This window comes from Rhincodon typus, chromosome 9 (genome assembly GCF_021869965.1).
Source record: "Rhincodon typus isolate 14 chromosome 9, sRhiTyp1.1, whole genome shotgun sequence".
Classification (NCBI taxonomy): domain Eukaryota; kingdom Metazoa; phylum Chordata; class Chondrichthyes; order Orectolobiformes; family Rhincodontidae; genus Rhincodon; species Rhincodon typus.
In genome coordinates, this window is record NC_063340.1 from 76,876,259 (window position 1) to 76,893,835 (window position 17,577).

Here is a 17,577-nt window from a genome sequence, read left to right on the forward strand (position 1 = left end):
GGAAGAGGGATTGTTCCACGTAACCTACAAAGAAGCAGGCATAGCTTGGGCCCATGCGGGTACCCATGGCCACCCCCTTTGTCTGTAGGAAGTGTGAGGAATTGAAAGAGAAGTTGTTGAGGGTGAGGACGAGTTCGGCTAAGCGGATGAGGGTGTCAGTGGAGGGGGACTGGTCGGGCGTGCGAGACAGGAAGAAGCGGAGGGCCTTAAGGCCATCTGCATGGGGAATGCAGGTGTAGAGGGACTGGACGTCCGTGGTAAAGATGAGGTGTTGGGGACCGGGGAATTGGAAATTCTGGAGGAGGTGGAGGGCGTGGGTGGTGTCACGGACATAGGTAGGGAGTTCCTGGACCAAGGGGGAGAAAATGGAGTCCAGGTAGTTGGAGATCAGTTCAGTGGGGCAAGAGCAGGCGGAGACAATGGGTCGACCAGGGCATTCAGGTTTGTGGATTTTGGGAAGGAGATAGAAGCGGGCAGTGCGAGGTTGGGGAACGATGAGGTTGGAGGCCGTGGGTGGGAGGTCACCTGAGGTGATGAGGTTGTGGATGGTTTGGGAGATGATGGTTTGGTGCTCAGGAGTGGGGTCATGATCAAGGGGGCGGTAGGAGGAGGTGTCGGAGAGTTGGCGTCTGGCCTCGGCGATGTAGAGGTCAGTGCGCCATACTACAACTGCGCCTCCCTTGTCCGCGGGTTTTAAGGTGAGGTTGGGATTGGAGCGGAGGGAGCGGAGGGCTGCACGTTCTGCGGGGGAGAGGTTGGAGTGGGTGAGAGGGGTGGAGAGGTTGAGGCGATTGATGTCTCGACGGCAGTTGGAGATGAAGACGTCAAGGGAGGGTAGGAGGCCTTGGGGTGGTGTCCAGGAGGAGGGGGTGTGTTGGAAGTGGGAGAAGGGGTCAGTAGAGGGAGGGTTAGGTTCACGGTTAAAGAAGTAAGCGTGGAGGCGGAGGCGGCAGAAAAACTGCTCTATGTCCAAGCGTGAGCGGTATTCGTTGATCTGTGGGTGGAGGGGGACAAAGGTGAGCCCTTTACTGAGGACTGACCGTTCGTCCTCAGTAAGGGGTAGATCTGGGGGGATGGTGAAAACTCGGCAGGGCTGGGTGCTGCTGTCTCCTCTGGAGCTGCTGGCTGTGGAGGCTGTGGGCGGAGCGTCGTCGGCGTCGGCCGAAACGTCAGCCTCTCTGCTCCTATGATGCTGCTTGGCCTGCTGTGTTCATCCAGCCCTGCACCTTGTTGTCTCGGATTCACCAGCATCTGCAGTTCCAACTATCTCTCTTTCCTTTTGGCCATTTTATTTCCTGCATGGACCTGGTATTGTTAATCCACACTATGAATGTGCACTGATATTTCGTGAGTATTTGCAGGAGAACTCTCATTCCAAACTCAGATTGTCCAAATCTGAATGTCCAGTTTAACAGAGGTTTAGAATGCACAGGTAAGGTCCACTCAACTGCAGGGACGTGTAGGATATGGAAGAATGCAAAAATTAGGACATCTTTGCAAGGCAGGTTGTTTTCATGTTTCTTTTATTATACATAGAACATAGAACAGTACAGCACATTACAGGCCCTTTGGCCTACGATGTTGTGCCGACCTATTAACCTACTCTAAGATCAAAACTAACCTGCATTGGTTATAATTGATGAGAAATAACTAACAGCGGGTATAATCAAACAGGTAGTTGCAGGGGAATAAGGGTATAAGTTATAAGGGTATGTTGGATAAGCCGCAAGAGAAGTTTGTCAGGAGATTTGACTTTTGGGGAAAAAAAACATGACACAGCCAGACAGTGTAGATACAGAAAATCATCCATCATTGGTGGAAGGGTCAAGTAGATGCCAGTTTGAGGGGGGGTCAGCGACAGAAATAGTAGTGAGATGAGGATAGACACTCATTCATGAAGTGGGTGTTTTTGGAACTGAAGTATGAGCCTGGGAGTAGGAGGGATGCAGATTATACAGATTGCAGAGCTCTGGCATGCAGAAGGATCTGGGTGGCCGTGTGCATGAATCTCAGAAGGCTGAACCTGGGAGGACAATGGGGGCAGATTTCGTTGTGATTTTCAAAAAAGGATCTGGAGTTGACGAGGCCATGGGTCATGTACTTCTCTGTAAGCCATTCCCATTGGCTTACTGGTGCTGAGAGACCAGCTGGGCCAGGGCCTAGGATGTTATCCCAGGTCTGTCTCCCCTTTGGGAAAAAAAAAGCTAAATGAAGAACAGAAAAAAGCAGGATTGATTCCATTGCCAAACAAATGACTTCATAAAATGTCTTCATATGAATATGGAGTGGGCGTAGTCCATTCAGCCCCTCGGGCCTGGTCAGTCACTTAATCAGATCAGCCACGATCTTATTGTAACCTCAAATCCACATTCCAGCCTATTCCTGACAGTCCTTCACCTCGCCTTGCTTCGCAAGAATCTATCCACCTCTGCCTTGAAAACATCTAAAGAGTCTTCTTCTACCACCCTTTCAGGAAGAGAGTTTTAAAGACTCACAATCCTAAAGTAGAAAGATGTTTTAAATGGGTGACCTTTTATTTTTAAACAAGTGGCCTCTAGTTCTAGATTCTCACAGAAGAAGAAACATCCTCTCAGTTTCTACCTTATCAGGACTTCTCAGGATTGTGTTAATTTGTGACCTTCTAAACTCCGGTGGGTTCAAGCCTAACATATCCAACTTTTCTACATAAGACAACCTGCCCATTTGTTTTTAGTTTGATGAACCTTCTGTGAACTGCTTCCAAAGCATTTACACCCTTCCTTAAGCAAGAACACTATTATTTGACACAGTGCCCCAGATGTGATCTGTGGCATAACCTTCTTAACTTTATATTCAATTGCCCTCACCAGAAATGATAATATTCTACTCGCCTTCCTAATTACTTGTGTGTACCTTCGTACCAGCCTTTTGAGATTCATGCACAAAGCCACGCAGATCCTTCTGCATGTCAGAGCTCTGTAATCCATGTAATCTGCATCCATCATACTCATAGGCTCATACTCCAAATCCAAACATCCACTTCATGAATAAATGTCTTTCCTTGGCTCACCACTGTTTCTGTGCTGATCTCCTCGAACTGGCATCTAACTGACCCTTCCACCAATGACAAATGTTTTTCTCTCTCTATACTATATGGATGTCTCATGTTTTGTTTCCAAAAGTCAAACTTCCTGACAAAATTCTCTTAGGGGAAACAACCTCAGCTTCTCCAATGTCCCCTTGTAACTGCAATCTCAGGCTGTTTGATCAACCAGGTATTAGTGATTTCTCACCAATTCTATTTAATACAACTTGTTGTTTTTATTCTTCATGCCAAAATGCACAATTTCACATTTATCCATTTGCCAGATCTCACTTAACCTAACTATATCTTTTGTAACCTCCTTTTATGTCCTGTCCATAACCTGAAAAAGATTCATTTATGCCTACCCTGTGCTTTCAGCCAATCTTCTATCCATGCTAATGCGCTATCCTCTACATAATGAGCTTCTTTCTTTTACAATAATCTTTGATGTGGTTCTTTAGCGAATGCCTCTTTGATTGTAGAAAAGTCCTATTATCATAGAGTCATACAGTTTTACAGCATGGAAACAGACTCTTCGGTCCAACTTGTCTATGCCAACCAGATATCCTAAATTAATCTAGTCTCATTTTTCAGCATTTGGCCCAGTATAACCTGACTCTTGAAGGGAACACCATATGTCCAGATATTTAATGGTATTGAATATTCTATTGTCTCTAAATGTGGCATTTGACAAACTATTGAATTCTTTATAAAGGAGAATATTTTAGAAATTCTTAACTGTGTGAAGGGTGTTAACTTTGATCTTTCTTCTGAAATTATTGCCATCATCTTAAAAATGTAGAACTTAATTCTAAAATGAAGAGTTAGAATCAACAATAGGTGACCTTTCAATCTATCTTAAACATGCCCACCCGCTGCGAGAGCAATTCTCAGATCCTACTCTCCATCCTTTCCCCATTACCCAGCAATTTGTTTTCTTTTAAGGTGCCATCCAATTCCTTTTCAAAAACTACAATTGAATCTACTTCCACAACACTAGGGCAGGACGTTCTAAATCCAAACCACTCACTGCACCTCATCACTGCTTTCATTGTCAATCTCCTTTATACTGGTGTCTACTGGTTCATGATCATGCTGCCCAGTGGCAAGAGATTTTCTCTATCAATATTGTTTAGACCCCCCGGGATTTTTAAAAAATCAAATCTCCTCTCAAACTTCTCTTTTCTAAGGAGAAAACCCATAGTTTCTTCAATGTTCAGGAAAGTGAGCTGTGAAGAGGACTTACAGAGCCTACAAAGGGATAACGATAGGTTCAGGGAGTGGGCAAAGATCTGGCAAATTGAGTACAGTGTAGGAAAGTGGGAAATTGTTCACTTTGGAAGAAGGAATAAAAAAAGACAGCTATCTGGTGGAAGGTTTACAAAGCTGCGAGAGGGAGAAAGATGTGTATCCAAGTGAATTGCAAACAGTTTGTATGCAGGTACAGTGAGTAATCAGGAAAGCTAATAGAATATTGTGTTTTATTGTGAGAGGAATTGAATGCAAGAGTAAGGAGGTTATGCTTCAGTTATACAAGGTGTTGATAAGGCTACGTATGGAGTACTGTGTACAGTGCTGGTCACTGTATATATGGAAGGATGCTAATGTGTTGGAAATGGTTCAGAGAAGGTTTACTAGACCAACACCTGGAATGAGTGGATTGTCTTATGAGGAAATACTAAACAGGCTAGGCCTCTGGAGTTTAGAATAGTCAGAGATGATTTAATGGGAAAGTATAAGATCCTGGAGGAGACTTGACCAGGTGGATATTGAAAGGATGTTTCCTCTTGTGGGAGAATCTAGAAATAAGCACCATCATTTAAAAATAAGAGGGTATCCATTTAAGACAGAGATGTAGAAACTTTTTTTCCCCCCCCCTCTGAGGGCTGAGTGTCTTTTAGAATACCCATTTCTCAAAAGGCAATGATGTAGAATTGTTAAATTGTTAAAGGCAGAGGTAGTTAGATTCTTGATGACCAAAGGGATAAATGTTTATTGGGGATATGCAGGAATGTGGAGTTCAGGTTAAAGCCGGATCAGCCATGATCTTATTGAATGGAGGAGCAGACTCGAAGGGCCGAGTGGCCTACTCTTGTTCCTTGTTCATATGTCCGTAATGTAACCTTATTACTGAAGTCTGTTCGTTTGATTATACCCAGAGTATGTTACCTGCCACAAAGCTAGCTTCTACCAATGTTGTTCCAGGTGGACACCAGTAGACTCATGAAGGTGCCATTTCCTTTGATGTTTTTCTATTGAGTAGCATGAGACCTTCACTTGAACATCCCATCACTCCCCACCGCCCCCACCTACCACAACCATCCAACACCCCACCTCTGTCTCAGTGACTATGATCACAGGGATCAGGAGGTAGGAATCTCTGAAGCGAGTGTCTAAAAGCTCATTGATATTTCCTTCACTGTCTCCTGAAAATTACACTGTCGTCTTGGTGCTTGCTCTCTCTACATGTCCCTGAAACAGTGGGTACCAGATCAGTGCGTGCTTTGTGTGACACAAGCAGGCCATTTACAAGGGCTGGGGTTCAAACCCCTTGCTGCTTTAAGAGGGCCTCTCTTGCAGATTGCTTACCGTTTCCATGCCTCCCAAGGGTGGCAGAGTTTATATTGTGGTGGTTTACATAGCCAGTCTCTCGATTGTCACTGAGCAAGGTGATTTGTTGCTATGGAGCTCTGTCTCTTTGCTGGACAACTTTTAATCCTCAGCAGCACGTGACCCCCCTTTTGTCTCGCTGGAGTGAAGCAAACTGTAAAACCGAGCTGTTTTCACGTTGCATCTTAATGGAAACAGGTGCATTGAGATACGAAACAGATAAGCAGCTGGGATGTAAAATGTGGCTCCCAACCTGAAGTGTACTCCTCACCAAGATAGATTTATCATGGAGTTTTTAATCCGTCGACACTTTCCCCTGCTTCGTGAATTTTGAGAGCAGTGCAGGTCTGAAATAATGGTTCCCTTCTGTCTCTGACAGGAAGGGTGTTATGAATAGCACATCCTGTTTGTGCTGCAGCAGGCCCCTGTGCCTTCCTCTTTCATTACCTCACCTTCCTTCCAATTTCCTTCCCAAATCACTAACATTCTTTTTGTTCTCTTTGCAGCTTTGGGGTCTAATCAAACAGGGATACAAGTGTAAAGGTAAATAAGGGCTTGCTGTCTGTTCTGGGTACCTATTGTGTTTGAATACAGGCGAAGGATGTTTTAGGGATACAGGGCTAAGAGATCTGGGTTCTTAAATTTCATGCCTCAGGAGGCAGTGAAATGTACATGAGCAGTTTGAATTCCTTATTACACCAATTGTCCATTTTTTTTTAAACCACGCTTTTATTTTTGTGAACAGTAGAGATCATAGTGTGTTTTGTCATCCCTTCATGGGATGCGGGCATTGCTGGCAAGGCGAGCATTTATTGCTCATCCTAATTGTTACAACTGAGTGACTTCCTAGTCTTTTCTGGATAAAAACCGAAAGAACTGTGGATGCTGTAAGTTAAGAACAAAGACAAAGTTGCTGGAAAAGCTCAGCAGGTCTGGCAGCATCTGTGAAGGAAAAAGACAGAGTTAACGTTTCAGGTCCGGTGACCCTTCCTCAGGACCAGACTGGAAACATTAACTCTGTTTTTCCCTTCACAGATGCTGCCAGACCTGCTCAGCTTTTCCAGCAACTTTGTTCTTGTAGTCTTTTCTGGAGGCAGTCTGGAGTTATATGTAGACCAGGCCAGATAAAAAGACAACAGAATTTTTTTCACTAAATGGCTTTAGTGAACCTGTTTTCCTTTTCCATTCTTCTGCACTACTCAAGAAAGATACTTGACATTTGCCATTATATTTTGAAGCAGTTGTCGAAAACCTGGTTGTTGGGGTTGCCCTGCTGTTATGATCACCCATCACATCACCCTGTCATTGTTCTGGGAGAGTCTACCCCTATCAATGGAAAGGAGTCGACAGACATGTGCCCTCCCCCCGCCCCCGTACAAGCAATGACATCTCCACATTGAATCAACATCACTAAGGACACATTCAGATGGTGGATACTGAAAGTTTCTACCTCATTATTAAATGCTGCGTGATTGCAAGAAAGAAGATGGTTCCAGTACACTGACAGCTCATTCTAGTTATTTTACAACCACGGCATCGCAATTGATTAACTATTGTCCTCGCTTTGCCATTTGTGCTTCTCACTCAACAGCTGAGCATTGTTACAGCCGCCATTCAACAAAGAACCCATACCAGCCTTTGGCTAATTTGTGTAAATGGAGTATGAAACATTGCAGCCATCTGCAGAGATTCTGGTTGCGCTGACTTTGGCAGTTGAGTAGTTGTTTGGAAATTCTTAATTCAGCAGTTAGCTGCAGTTTCCCTCGGGTCATCCTGCTGACTTGATGTGTTTTCAGCAATCAGAAATGGAGGGCTATGTAGTGGAAGTCCTCACTTACACGCATAAACATGTTTTTTTGCGCAGATTTAACTTTCTTTCAACTCACATCATGCCTGCAGTCTGGGACACAATGCACAAGAAAGGGGTAGTCAGCCCTCATTATTCTGTGGCCACAGATCACAGTTCAGTTTTCTCGATTTGGCATTTTTCTCTTTTGAAGTGTTGTTGTCTTGAGTTGCCTTGTCACGTTTCAGGGGAAATATGCCATGATTCCTGTGGGACTCAGTGTAATCAGGTAGAGATTTTCCAGACAGACACTGAATGTACATTCTCAGCCACCTTTTAGCCTGTAATTCCTTCTCTTTAAAAAAGAAAACATGCATTGTACTTATAAAATTTCAATATACCCATAAGCAATTTTGGCTTGTGATCTGTTGTCATGATCGCATGCTAACATTGAGCTCACTTGATAATAATGTCTGTCAACCTGTGTAACTCTGACCATTTTTTTTTGCCCTGCAGACTGTGGTGTGAATTGTCATAAGCAATGCAAGGACCTGTTAGTGTTAGCATGCCAGAAGCTGCCCAAGAGTTCCTCTTTGGAACGTACTTCACCACCTCCACACTCACATGGCTCTCTGCCCAGCAGCCCAGCAACACACTCCTGTGGAAATGGTAGGAACATTCTTATGATTCCTGGAATGTCAAATTGGGAATAATTGGAGAGGTGCATCTTTGTGATTCTTTTCCTGCCTCTCTTTTAGGGGAATGTACAATGTTATTGTTCTAAATTATGCAGTCATCATCAATAGGTTGAATGTATTATGACTTCTTTTTAAAAAATGTTAATGGGGCTAAGAGCACACCTGTTATAAGGATGCCATACTAGTACACCAAGTATTCATCCACTAACAGTGATGCCCACTCTACTGTCACATAATAATGAGTTAGTAACCTCTACTCTTGCAGAAAGCTGCCGTAGACATGATGGGCAGAATAGAACTAAGAACAGAACAGGACAACAGGACAGCACAGGATCAGATCCTTCAGCCCATCAAGCCTGTGCTGACACATGACACCATTCTAAACTAGAAACCTTTTGTGTCTATGTGGTCTATATCCCTCTGTTCCCTGTCTATTTGTGTATCAGTCAAGATGCCTCTTAAATGTTGCTATTGTATCTGCTTCTCCCAGCTCCATTCCAGGCACTTACCACCCTCTCTGTAAAAGACTTGCCTCTCACATCTCTTTTAAACTTTCACTCTTTTACCTTAAACCTATGTTATTTCTATCCTGGGGAAAAAAGGCTCCAACTATCCTCTCAGTCCATACCTCTCCTAAGTTTGTAAACTTCTGTCAGGTCACTCCTCAGCCTCTGACATTCAAGCGCAAGCAAACAAACTTTGTCCAATCTCTCCTCACAGCTAATACTGTCCAGGCCAGACAAAATCCTGGCAAACCCTTTCTGCACCCTCCCCAGAGCCTCCACATCCCACCTATAGTGTGGCAACCAGAACTGTACACCATATTACAAGTGTGGTCTAACTAGAATTCTACAAGCTGCAACATGACTTGCCAATGTTTCTATTCTAGTAGATGCAGCAAGTCTTTTCCCACTCCTCAGCCTGTTTTTGCTCCCTCCCCATTCATGGCCAATCCATTTGTAGGTATCCAGCAAGGCCACCCTAAAACAATGGCAGCTTCACAAGTATGACCTGGCAATGTCCCCCCTCCCCTCTAGTCTCCATCCCATTAAAAGTTAGCAGACCTCCACTCAGGGTCCCTCCACAATAACATGATTTATAAGCTAAGATTCAAAATCAGCCGAAAGGAAAATCAGGACTTGCCTTGTAACCAGAATCACCTCTAACTCCTTTCTAAATTTCAATTTTTTTCAGAGTGATTTTAGAATCTAATTAAACAAGTGTGTGTGAATCGGAAAAGAGTGCAGATGTAAATATTTAGCCAAAACCTAAAACAGTTGGAAATAATTATAAGGCAATCATAAAAATGGTTTTATTTACCAAATACTGCATGTCCCATGTTTCTGCTCCCAGAATACTGCACTAAAATGATGTCAAATAATGTTGGAGAAGTGCTCATAGAATTTCTGGAAAATTGGTGTTTTTGAACAATGGATTTTCAGTATAGAGGTTACAGCATGATAGTTCAAACTGAGCATCTGACAACATATTGTACATACAATTTTATTCTCTGTTGAGGCTATAAATGGTTATATTTGTGGAACAATACTACACACATACAGGGTTTCTTTAGTAGGCTTGTGGTAAAGTGGTAGTGTCCCTGCCTCTGAGGCAGGAGATTTGGGGTTCAAATGTCACTTGTGCCAGAGTTCTGTAATAACATCCCTGAACAGGTTGATTAGAAAACACCTATAGGATGCCTTTAAGGGGTTTTGTGGTGTCGTGGCAATGTCCCTAATCTGGGTCAGCAGATCCAAGTCCCACCTAACCCAACATTATTTCATGACATGTCCAAACAGATTGATTAAAACATTTTTTTTTTTAAACCAGGCCCCTTTGGAAAGTGACCCTTGGGTATTTCACTCAGATTGTCAGAATAGTTTAGCAACAGTTCCACTCCACTGGTTGTATCTTGAGCCTGCTTTCAGCACTCTGGAAGGATTACATTAAGGAATAAACCTAATTTTCATCATCACTTGAGCCTGATAGTGGAACAATCTACAATGGACATTCCTTTCCTACTCAGTCATTGAACTGGACAGCAGTTTGATTGGACAGTTTCCAACATACATCCCAGGAAACTATCTTAAAATTCAAGGAAATGAGATCATTCCACTATGTTTTTGGATGATATTAGGCCAAAATGGTTGTTTTATTCCTTAGCAGATTAATTCTGACTATGGTATTGGAGGTTTATCAAAGTTATCACATATCCTCCACATGCCCAGCTTTCAGCAAACAGTTCCTGCTATGCAGTCCATTTTCCATGTGAATCATACTACTTTTCTCATGTTTGTTGACTTTGTTTTGCTGTTATTAAAACTGTGTTAACCTGTAGTAGAATAAAATGTGTCGTTCTTACAGTGCCACATCCATTCAAAGTGGCTTGATCTGGTGAAATCTATTGCATTCTTCACCATTTTAGTGGTACATGTTGCATTTTTACAATATGCCAGACGTTACAGCCTCAATTAATTAAATACTTTTTCACAAAAATAAAAAGAAAAGCTTTTTCACCCAGAAAGTGGTGGGGCCTGGGATGCACTGCCTAGGAGGATAGTTGAGGTAGAAAACCTGAAAACTGCACTTTGATAAGCACTTGAAGTGTCATAAATTTCAAGGCTTTAGGCCTATTGTGGGAAAGTTGGACCAGTGTAGTTGGTAGTGTTTTTTTTGGCAGTACAGACAAGGGCCTCTTCTGTACAATATGATTCTAGGATCTTCCTTGAAGTGTAATCACTACTGTAACTCAGGAAACATACCCAATATGTACACAGCAACCTCCCACAAACAGGAGTGTGACAGTGACCTAATCATCAAGGTAATAGAACAGGATGCAGGATATAGTGTTACAGCTGCACAGGTGTAGAGTAAGATCAACTCTAACATATTACAGTTCCATTCGTAAGTCTGATAGCTGTGGGGAGGAAGCTGTTTGTGAAACTGTTGGTAAGTTTTTCAAACTTTTCTATCTTCTGCCCAGTGGAAGAGAGTACAAGCGGGGTGGGAAGGGTGTTTGATTATGTTGGCTGCTTTCCTGACGCAGCAGGGAGGGAGGGAGGGAAAGTTGGGTTCTCTGATTTAATGGCTAGCCTGGAAGCCGGCAGCTCTCCTTCACCATTGCACTGGAGTGTCAACTCAGATTTTCAATGTCCTATAGGAGGACTCGACCCCCAAAACCTTGTTCCTCTAAACCAAGAACTCTGCCAAGTTGATGCTGCAATTATTATAACTTCTTGCAAGAGTTGAAATTTCTCTAATCCCTTAACCAATAGGTTTGTTTGCTGTCAGGACATAGAATGCCTGTGCTTTCAATGGGGGCAAAACGTTCTGCTAAAATTCTGAAGTGGGAGATACTGGAACTGTGTGAGTAGCAGAAGACAATAATTTACATTGTGTTGGAGAAACATGGAGATATTTTCTAACTAGTCTCTGTTCAGCGATGTCATTACACACACCCAAAGCAGATGGTACTTGAACCTGGGCCTCCTGGCTCAGAGATAGGGACACTACCACTATGCCACAAGTGAACCCTATCTCCAGCTCTTCTGGACATTTTCAGTCAACAAACATGTTGACATGTTATGGTACACTCCTGGAGCAGGTGGGACTTAAACCACTGCAGCATAACAGTCTTTAATGTCACTTTATACATATTTGTAACTAAGCTATTCAGAGATGTTAGTACACCCCATGAGCCAATGGGACTTGAACCCAGGCCAGAGACAGGGACATTATCACAAGAGCCCTTCTCAGGCACTGCTTCTGTTCTCGACTGAAGTTACAGCAGGTTATTGACGTCAATCTCTGTTAACGTGTTTAAATATTCCTGTGAATGGTGAACCTCCAATTCTGATCTCTTGCATATTCCCGATTTCTTTGCTTCCTCTACTGTGGTCATTTCTTCACGTAACCTCTCTGCTTTGCAATCTCTCTTTCCTCCTTTATAAGACACTTTTAAAATCCTATCTCTTTGACAAAGCGTTTTGTAGTCTGACCTTGCGTCACCTCCATGTTGCTTGGTGCCTGGTTTTGTTTGATCATATTCTTGCGAAGCACTTTGGGATGTTTTATGATATTAAAGGGACCGTGTAAGTATAAGCTGTTGCTATCACATTACAGATGCTGTTTTATGACTGCTGCCCACTTTACATTAGGTAGATTGGACAAATCTCAGTTACACTTGCAAAGCAGGTCTCTGCTCACACACAGAATCCCTGCACTGTGGAAGCAGGTCATTCAGCCCATTGAGTCCATGCCAACTCTCTGAAGAGCATCCCACCCAGACCCACTGCCCCCCCTGCTATCCCTGCATTATCCATGGCTAATCCACCTAACCTGTACATCTTTGGACTGTGGGAGGAAACTGGAGCACCTGGAGGAAACCCACACACACAGGTAGAATGTGCAAACACAAGATAGTTACCCGAGGACAGAACTGAACCCGGGTTCCTGGTGCAGTGAGACAGCAGTGCTAACTACGGAGTCACCCACAGAGGTCCATACAACGACATCTGAATGGCAGAACAGTTGGCCCTTCACCAACTTTATAAAATCCTGGACAGCTGTGCCAGTATTATGGACCCCTGTTGAATTTTACTGAGAATTAAATCTTTGAGTAGATGCTTACAAAATTTTGAAGCAATAAATTACTTCTGTTGTCTCGGTAATGTTCCACACTATGTTAGATTATCTTGTAGCTGTACTTACTGTGTCATCATCAACCTTGTTATTACCCAGATATTTTGTGAGGGTGCTCATTGATTACTGATCATTGGTTACTGGGAACTTGTTTCATGTTTCCACTAGTGTACGTGCATGTGAAAAGTTCCTCTCATTTTAACAATACAAACAAGATTCCATTCAGCCCATAGTCCTTGCCAGCTCTCTGTGGAACATTCCACTTTCGCAGGTTCCCTGTAGCCTTGAGTTTATTTCCAAATGTGCATCCAATTTCCTTTTCAGGTTGCTGATCATCTCCGCATCCACCAGCCTGAAGGCAAAAGCACTCACTGCATTTAAAATTTGTTCTCACATTGCTCCCTGCATCTCTTGCCCACAACCTTAAATCTTCGCCCCTAGTTATTTTGTATTTTTCTTGCCTAATGTTGAGCTCTCAGTTCAGGCTAAATAAATTATTCACAACTAGTTTACTTCACGCCTCTTGCTATTTCAACTGTGGATCATTTCACTCTATCTGTAACTTTTTAAGTGAACTTGGGCTTAATAATTTCAATGTGTGTTTTCTTCACTTCACTTGCAGTTCAAGATGGAGCAGTGTTCAATTTCCCCCAGAGTAGCAGAAACCAGGCTGTCGACGGCAGGTCAATCACACTAATGACTGGCTCAGCTCAGAAGATTTCTGTACGTTTACAGAGAGCTACGGCCAGTCAGGCCACACAGACAGAGCCCCTGTGGCACGAGAGTGGGTGGGCTACTGGTGACTCAGGCTCACATACCTTCCCAAAAATGAAGTCAAAGTTCCAAGGGAAAGAGGGAAAGGACAGGGGCTTTGCCAAGTGGGAAAATGAGAAACCCAGCACATGTGCCAAAACAGAAGAGGAACATGAGCTACTACAGAATGGGATAGAGACAGAGGAAGAGCAGTGAAAGTGCATTACTCAAGGTAAAACATTGAGAACTCTCAGTACAGCCCAAAGTGCCATCAGAGTGAATAACTGGCCAGCGCTACTAAGTTTATGAAGTTACAGTTATCATAGTTTATTTAACCATTGTGTAACTGCTTTGTGTACTTGTCTTTGTCATTTTTCATAAAGTACATCATTTCCAAGCCTCTTTCTTGCAAGTATCATTAAAATGATAAACATTTGTATAAAATGCCATACCTATTGCTGCTTCACTTGCCTGTGCCCATTACACCTCAACTCCATCACAGCTGCGACATCATCCTGGCAGCTTATCAGATTTCATGCACAAATTCCATAGTCCTGGAACAGCAAACAACCACAGTTCAACGTGTTGGAAAAGTGCAAATATTGTGGTGGGCACCTACAACTTCAACAAGAAACCCACAAGCAACTCAGCAAACATCAGCAATCAAAACAACTTGAACCTGGAAAATGATTCCAAATTAATTAGAAAATTCCTGTGGCTGCTAATGTTTTCTATTTGGGTTTTCCCATTGAAAGTAACTGGAAGTTAATTGTGCAAAACTTGAAGCACAGCTTCATTTTTTTTTGCTGAGATTAATACTTACAGCACATTACATGTGTAACAAATAAAACTTTAACCACATTACATTTAATGCAGCTGTTACAATTTTAGAATATTCCCTATTTAGTCATTTGGCAGTACAGAGCTTGAGCATTGCTGAAAGAAAGGACATCTTATTCTTGTACTCATCAGGGTAATTTGCAAGAATGCTAATCAAGAAAAAAAAAACTAATATTTATACTGGACAAGAGGAGAATGCTGATTGATTGGTCAATGCAGCTTGATTGCTAAGGGTCTTTCCCTACAGTCAACCTGCCTGCTTAAATTTAAACAAGAGTCTGACAGTTAACTGTCAATCAGCATCAATGCAACGGGTGCATTCTCCATGGCAAAAGAAATGATGCCATGGCAGAGAAAAGATGAGAGAAGCATTGCATTTCATCAAAATGCCTCAGCTGCTATTTATGGTATTTTGGGCTATGAATGCATTGTCTCTATTCCAATAATACTCAGGTAGTCAGAAACCAGGAGGGTAAATGTCACCCAGGTTGTTGTGCTCTTCCCCATGCAGAAATCCCAAGTCTTTTCAATTTTAAGGCAGTCTTCTGTGCACCCAAAATAAAGAATGATTTCTGTGTTGGACCTGGGCATTGCCATTTGTGGAGCCACCCAGGTGATCCTGCAGCCTTTCTGCTGCTTGTATTTATGCTTTAGCAAGGAGTAGAGCTGGTGTGGTACCTGTTGTAACACAGCACTGAGTAAAACAAACATGCAGGAATGCTTTTAATAGTGTAAAAATGCTGCTTCTTGCTTTACTTGCTGCATCTATGACCAGTTGCAAAAGGGTAACATAATCCTTTTAACATCAACCCCTATTCCCCACATGGACATGACAGTGCAACATTCCTTGGTCTCCATGTTACTGAAGTGACAGTCTTCTATTTTTTGCATGTGATGCATTCTGGACATTTGTCTCAAATTACAATATTATCCAACATATTTGAGGAAGTCAAGTGGCATGTTTGGTGTTGTCTCTACCCACCTCTATCCCCCAAGCTGTAAGTACAAATCTCCGCCCCACTGAATTGAAAGGGAGATTGCTGGAGTTATGGTGGTTGCCAGCAGCTAGAGAGAGGACTCCATTTTTTGTTCGGCTTTACTACCCAAACACGTTACACAGGCTGACTGAAGGAGCGCTCCGTGCTGTTTTAAGGGAATGGCCATCTGGAAAATGGCAGCATTTCAAAGAGAAGCCAGTCGAGCTGTTGATCATGGGCAGACACATACAGTCTGAGGAAAACAATAGCCCAAATGCTAGAACCAAGGAACATAGCATTAGGAAATTAACCAATATCACTATCCACTCAGCAGAACTCTGACAGCCCTTGACACTAGCCCAGGTCACAGGACTATCAATGGACCTTTAAGGGTTTATATGAAGTGGATTATTCTTGTTGCCAGTGATACCTTTATCTCACCAACTTTTTAAAGCCAATACATTCACAGCTTTAGGATCAGACATGTAATCGTTTATTTAAAGTCTTGGTTCTGCTCGAGGAGAGGAGTGTTTGTATTAGGAAAATGTATTTCCTCCTATTGCAAGCATTACAGCATTCCAGGTGCAAAATGTGTGTATGTGTTTGTGTGGGTAGGAAGCTCCTCCTTAGCCCAAACCATAACAAGCACTATTTTTCATACCTCCATACTGTGTGAAAGGTCTCTTTAGAGAGGTCAGTGACAATATGCACTAGCTGGTGGCTGCTCCTTCATATAGAGCCCTCTCCCTCTAGGAAGGCTTGCTCCTCAGCTCAACTGGTAAAGATACTGGGCCAGACTTAGGGTTGCCAAGTCTTAATAATTCCTCCAAAGATCTGGAATCCATCCAACTTTTCCTCCTGATCTTCAATGTTTCAATAACCAATAAAAAAGGCGTTTAAAAATAAACGTTTGTAATGGCCTTGGTTTTCTCCAGGAGATTCAGGAAATTAATCCTCAATTATTGGAGATGTTAAGTTTTGAAGGATAAACCATAGCCAGACTCCAGACTGCATTACAAACTAGACTGACCAGATTTATAGTTGGTGGATAGTAGTTTGTTGATAAGATATTCATGGCGCATCTCTTTGTCTCAACAAACATTACCAGACTTGGAGATTTCTCTGGGACTACTAGGAGTTGCATGCACTAGTCTCATTGGGTTATTGGCTCAGGAATTGTTGTTGAGAAAGTAAAATATAGATTTCCCACATTTTCCAGTAATACATTATTAGAAACTTGCACCCAGTTTACATTCATAAATGCCATGAATTGTCAACATAACTAATAATGTGACTTCAAAAGGAAGTAAGAAGAACAAAAAACTGTGGAGCACAATAGCTGGGAGTGATCTGAAGACTATGATAAATAACACTACAGGGCATAACTCATGCAAAGAAATCTGGGCAATCTCCAGTCCACTATAAAGCAAAATGCTCTGTTTGTAACTCCATTGAGGTGAAAGCTGCATAGGGACTTTATTTGGTGGGATTCAAAAATGAATTATGGAAAAAAACTACAAAACCATTGAAAAGATTATAATATAGATTATGGCACAAATTTCAAAGCATCAGTGATTACATAGGATCTTACCAGACAGTGCCCTCTGCTGATTATGCCAGAGCTTGTATGGTTAGTTGGTAAGTTCTATACTCATTCATATGAGATAGAAAGCAAATGGGCACCACAAAAGGAAGACTTGCATTTATATTGTGTCACTGGTAAAATAAAATCTTGGGGGTTCCCAGATACATTAACCATACTTCCAGGGTAAAAACTGGAATCATTCAAGAAGAGGCACAACCACCTACGTATGCCAAATCCATGTATGAAGTGACTCGGAAAAATAAAGCATTTTGAAGGGTACAATCAGAAGAAAAAGCTCTGTCTCTGGTGGAATAGATCCTAGCTTACCAGATCAATGATGAATTTTAACTCTCATATGTTGCACACTAACTTTCACTTCAATTAGATGCACAGAGTATTTGTCATCCAACACGAACAGAAAGGTACTGCTGCAGTGGAAGGTGAGACTAGTCACAATCTAATAGGAATTGTTACTGGTACTTTTTTTAAATATATATTCATATATGAATAAAACTGAAACAATATAAAAAAGTGTGCAACTCAGAGGATGCCATCTTTAAGCATCACCCCTTCAGTACTTCACTAGAGTTTCAGCCTGCATTAGCGGGGGAAGCGATGGACTG

General features: G+C 42.4%; 1 protein-coding gene across 1 annotated transcript in view; it reads left to right on the forward strand.

Moving 5' to 3' along the window:
* Positions 1-14,418, forward strand: part of LOC109922556 (RAS guanyl releasing protein 3 (calcium and DAG-regulated)) — a 115,236-nt gene extending 100,818 nt beyond the window's left edge. The window contains exons 7-9 of the mRNA XM_048601364.1: positions 6,046-6,217; positions 7,977-8,129; positions 13,422-14,418. Coding sequence (XP_048457321.1) covers positions 6,046-6,217; positions 7,977-8,129; positions 13,422-13,768 — 672 coding nt within the window. The 3' untranslated portion in view covers positions 13,769-14,418. The remainder of the gene's footprint in view (positions 1-6,045; positions 6,218-7,976; positions 8,130-13,421) is intronic.
* Positions 14,419-17,577: the final 3,159 nt, after the last annotated feature.